Here is a 5,449-nt window from a genome sequence, read left to right on the forward strand (position 1 = left end):
GCATTAGAAACCCAGTTAACTCTCGCCTGACATCTTCTGGCCACTGTGAGTTACTGCGGGCATGTTCAAAAAGGAGGAATTTCAGTTGGCGGTTGCTCTATGTGTGTATGGGTTTACACACAGTATCACAAAAGAAGAAACAGTGTCAGTACTAATACTTCTATAACAGAAAACAAAACAACATAATATGAAGTTTGGGACACCCTGACAGCTGCTCATTTAACATGTCAACCAGACAACCACATATCACAGCTTTCCAGATATTTTTATGCTTAATTTATGCTCCATTGTACGACAGTGTCACATGCTGAAAATAGCAGATCTACAAGCTTACGGCGCGTTGCATCCACGACAAGTTTTGAGCTTAATTGTTGTTTACGTATTTTCGGCACACAACGCTGCATAATGACGGAACAAAATTGTGAAAATTGATCGTTGCATATTTACAAGGTCTGGTAAAAAAAAATGACACATGGAATAATACACAGGAATTCACATATTCTAATCTACAGGATATCTCTAGCCTGGATCCAGCCCCTGAATTGCTAGCCACACCCATTTAAAAGATTTATGGGCGTTTTATCTCTCTCTCTGCCCCCACCAATCTGTAACTGTGATGATAACATCTCTAAAAACCTCTTTGTTGTGCAGGCCTAGAAAAACTCTCTAGGGCTGAGATGAGATGTCCAGATGAACGCCATGGCTTGTTCATCAGCGTTAGAGATGTTGTGATATAGACCAGTACAAATGGCTCTATTTTAATTTGCGAATACTTTTGAGATTTTCAAGTGGGCCCTGATCCAGAAAAGGTTGACAACCACTGTTCTAGATAATGAGCTATATTACATCCCTGTTCCTTTGGGGTTTGCCACAAAAGGCTGAAATTGGGACACGTGTCATAATAGTTTGATAGAGTTCTGAGTTGAAATGGGAGGTCAAACCACACATACTGTACTGCACCATTGGAAATGACTCCACACTGTGTGTGGGTGTGTGCGCGCGCGCGCGCGCGTGTGTTATTAGACCCCGTCTTGTTGTATCAACTTTCCATTCAGCTTTTCAAATGTGAAATGTGTCGCAACAATGATAGAAAATCAGGTAGCCATGGAAATATGGCTAGTAAATAAAGGATTGTGTCTTGTGTGTGTGTTCCTCTACAGTGCAGCGGGCGGTGAGATCTACTTCCAGTGTGTGGCAGACCGAGGCGACGAGGAGGCCTTCAGTGAGAAGGAGGTGAAGAGGTTAATGAGACAGATTCTGGAGGGAGTGGACTTCCTGCACCGCAACAATGTGGTCCACCTCGACCTCAAGGTGTGTTGAGGTCACACACACACACACACACACACACACACACACACACACACACACACACACACACACACACACACACACACACACACAGTAATGACATTCCTGCAGCTGTGGGCAGTAACGTGTAATGTGTGCAAAGATTAATGATTTTTTTCCACTTGTGTGTGTGTCAGCCTCAGAACATTCTGCTGACCAGTGACGCTCCTGTGGGAGACATTAAGATTGTGGACTTTGGTTTGTCCAGAATGGTTAACAATCACAAAGAACTCCGAGAGATCATGGGCACCCCAGAGTATGTGGGTGAGTAACACGATTAACCCCTGTCTGTCTGTCTGTCTGTCTGTCTGTCTGTCTGTCTGTCTGTCTGTAATTAGCACCACTGGATTAATTGGCCCTGAAAATGTAGGTTTCTCTTCCAGAATTATGACTATTTTTTTTATCTGTAAGCTGAGATTTGGGAAATGCTAATAATCACCTATACCGGTGTGATGATGGCCAATAAAAGGGTAGATGTGTTCATCTGGCGTTCTACCACTGTTAAAATGATTTGACTTTGGTTGATATTGGTCACAAAATGGTGGGAAAGACAATCGTAAGTTGTGTCTGTCATCCATGTAGAGGAAACATGGAGATACTGAACTTTTCCCGTGGTGTTTGACTTTTCCCTGTCCACTTACAGGCGAATCCCTGATGAATCTACTCGTAATGTAGATTCTCTATTTGAACAGTTCATCTGGTTTGAATGGTAACAGACGGACAGCAACACCCGCGGGCAACAGCTAAACAAGGCCTTGACATTGTCATAATAACCTAGAGCCCTGCTGTTAGCTGCACTAAAAACGATCTTAGGTTACAGTCCGTGTTTGACGTGTTGTTTTCTTTTTCTATTTTTCACAGCTCCAGAAATCCTGAATTATGAACCCATCAGCACAGCAACAGATATGTGGTAAGGCTGGTTTCACCACTAAACATGACTGTTCAAATCAGTCAAACGGAACTAAAACACTAGAATTCGGCTGAAGATGAGTCGAATGGCATGAAACAAAGTCTTGGCTTTCATTGTGTGTTAATATTATCGTCAGCCTGTATGGACAAGAAATGTCATTTTGAAGCTTGTAAATGTAGGGTAGCATGAAAGTGTTCAGAAATGTGTTCAATGACAAATTATTTTGACTACTACTTGAGTAGTGCAAGTAAAATATTATTCAATTCAACATTCAATGAAACATTGGCCAAATTGTCAAATATTATTAGAGGCAAAACAGGTCCACAGGTCAAATATGATTATTTTGGGGGTCACGGCCTGGAAAGGTCGAGAACCACTGGTCTAAAGTGACTAAAAGTGTCTTGTCTCCTCTGTTGCGTGTTCACAGGAGCATCGGGGTGTTGGCCTACGTCATGCTGACGGGCATCTCTCCGTTCCTGGGCGAGGACAAGCAGGAGACCTTCCTCAACATCTCCCAGCTCAACGTCAGCTACACAGACGAAGAGCTGCAGCATCTGGACAGGCCTGCTCTGTCCTTCATGCAAGCTCTGCTCCGAAAGAAGCCACAGTGAGTTCCACATTCTGTCCTTTTCTGTCCTTGTCAGCTAAATATGATTAACATCTAATCAGTGGTGGAAAAAGTACTCAAATTCTTTACTTAAGTAAAAGTACCAATACTGCAATATAAAAATACTTTGTTACAAGTAAAAGTCCAGAAAAAAAAATTACTTGAGTAAAAGTACAAAAGTATTGGCATCAAAATGTACCAAAAATGGTACCAAAAGTACTAAATATTTGAAAATAGCAGATCTACAAGCTCACAACGCGTCGCATCGCGACGCGTTGTGAGCTTGTAGATCGGCTATTTTCAAATAGCCCATGTATAAAATAGGGCTAAAGTGGTTAATGTATGTTTTATTATATCATAGTTTATATCTGAAAAGTAACTAGTAACTAAAGTTTATAAGTAAATGTAGTGGAGTAAAAGTAAAATATTTGCCTCTGAGATGTAGTGGAGTAGAAGTAAAAGTATTGGAAATTGGAAATACTCAAGTAAAGTACAAATACCTCAAAATTGTACTTAAGTACAGTACTTAAGTAAATGTACTTAGTTACTTTCCACCACTGCATCTAATAATCTACAGCAGTGGCTCTCAAAAAAAATGTTGTGCCAAGGACCCCTAAAATTATATATCTAGCTGCGGACCCCCATCTGAGAATGTTTTGTGCCAGGGACCCACAGAAGAGAAGAAAAAAAACATTTTTGATATTTTTCAAATATTTTCAAAAATAACAGATGTACAAACTTGCAGCGCAGCACGAAGTGACGCGCTGTGAGCTTGTAGATCTGCTATTTTTAAATAGCCAACATATAAATGGATGAAGTGGTTAAAAGGATTAAGGACCCCTTTGAGAACCACTGATCTAACAAGTACTTCATCATCCCAGTTCGACGAGGAAAACTATATTCACACCGTTGAAAAGCTGAGGCCTAATTACTGAAGTACTGAGTTTGGTCAATAGTAAACAAGTGTACGGAATATTGTATTTGTGCTCTCTATCCAGTGACATATTTAAACACGCACATTTAACTTCGTGCCGCGCTGCAAGCTTGTACATCAGCTATTTTTGAGCATTTTTGAAAACTCTTGAAAGTGTGAGAACTACTGATTTAGCAGGCATTTGAGACATTTCTCACACTCCGTCTCTCTCTGTCTCTTCTCCCCACCAGGGAGAGGGCCACGGCAGAGCAGTGTCTCCATCACCCCTGGCTCCAGACGCAGGACGGCCAGCCCGCGGCGGAGCTCCAAGAAGCATCCGCTTCCAGCATCACCCACAGCAGCCTGGAGTCTCCAGCCAAGGAGGAGGAAGAAGAAGCAGCAGAAGAAGATGAAGTAGAAGAGGTGCACGAGGAGCTGATGGTCATGGCCGCCTACACGCTGGGGCAGTGCCGTCACACCTCCTCCGAGAAGGAGGTCCTGGCCGCCGTGGTGGCCGCCGGCGGCCAGCAGAAAGCCATCTCCAAGCGCTTCAAGTTCGAGGAGCCCTTCGGCGGCCTGCAGGAGATCCCCGGGGAGTTCATCTGCTGACCTCGCCCTTGACCCCCACTGACAGCCCCGCCGTCCAATAGGGGGGAAAGCGTAAAGCTGGACCCCACCTGCAAATCAACTCCTCACTTTTTAGATGTGTTTTAAAAGGGAGAGTTCACCCAAATAAAATATCTTTTCCTATCGATTAGTCACCCCATGGGGACTTGAATTCATGGATATTTTTTAGTTTTTTGTCGCATTCCTAAGCCAATAATTATGATGATCAGCGGAACGGTAGGCAGCGGTTCCGGTAGGAGACACAAATGAGACTCTTTGTGTCTCCTACCGGAAACGGAACAACAAATTATTGAAATGCGACAAAAACAAAACAATATCCATGAATTCAAGTCTCCATGGGGTGACTAATCGATAGAAAATTTTTGGAGGTGAACTATCCCTTTAACCACATGAAACCTACAGCGTCGCCTATTCTGGGGTGAACGTTCTTGCAAAAATTGCCGATCGATAAGCTCACAACGCGTTGCGATCTGCTATTTTCTGGCAAAGCTTTCCCCACAATAGGGATGCCGTGGTTTAAGTGGTTATGTGGTTAAATGTGTGATGGAGTTACTTAAGTTAAAGGAGTCATTCTTGGACTCTAATGCTGACATCTTTCAGCCTGCTATACAGACTACAGCTACAGACTCTTTATGCACTCGTCTCCATTTTTGCAACTAACGTCCGTTCGACGTGACGGGGATGGAAGCTGACATCCTTGAACGACTTCACTCAATGTGAGTGAGTGGGGGGGATAGGAGAAGATTTTTTGGAATATGTGAAGGAGGCTTGTTCCAGGTAAACAAGGTGTTTAGTTGCTATCTAAGAAGACTGAATAATTTCTTTTTGGAGCATTTCTGCTTTGGTCCTGGGGGAAAAAAAGGCTCAGTGCTTATTTTTATTAATTGGTGAAAGGAGACGTATTGACAACATGGCTTTAGCCACTTAAAACCCTAGTGTCTCTATTCTGGGGCAAACATTAAGCCAAAATAGCAGATCTAAAAGCTCACAGTGTGTTGTGCTGCGACTCGTTGTGAGTTTGTAGATAGGCTATTTTCGTCAAAGG

At 42.9% G+C, this 5,449-nt stretch overlaps 1 protein-coding gene across 1 annotated transcript; it reads left to right on the forward strand.

The window, feature by feature from the left end:
- Nucleotides 1-699: 699 nt before the first annotated feature.
- On the forward strand, nt 700-4,572 carry LOC308076991 (serine/threonine-protein kinase 17A-like; the record flags this gene model as incomplete). Its single annotated transcript, XM_080417515.1, has 6 exons — nt 700-716; nt 1,161-1,311; nt 1,485-1,611; nt 2,209-2,257; nt 2,685-2,864; nt 4,029-4,572. 6 exons carry the CDS (start codon nt 700-702, stop codon nt 4,384-4,386), a joined length of 882 nt encoding a protein of 293 aa, XP_080273641.1. The 3' UTR covers nt 4,387-4,572.
- Between the last annotated feature and the right edge of the window lie 877 nt (nt 4,573-5,449).

This window comes from Gymnoscopelus braueri (assembly GCF_963280865.1).
Source record: "Gymnoscopelus braueri genome assembly, chromosome: 21".
Classification (NCBI taxonomy): domain Eukaryota; kingdom Metazoa; phylum Chordata; class Actinopteri; order Myctophiformes; family Myctophidae; genus Gymnoscopelus; species Gymnoscopelus braueri.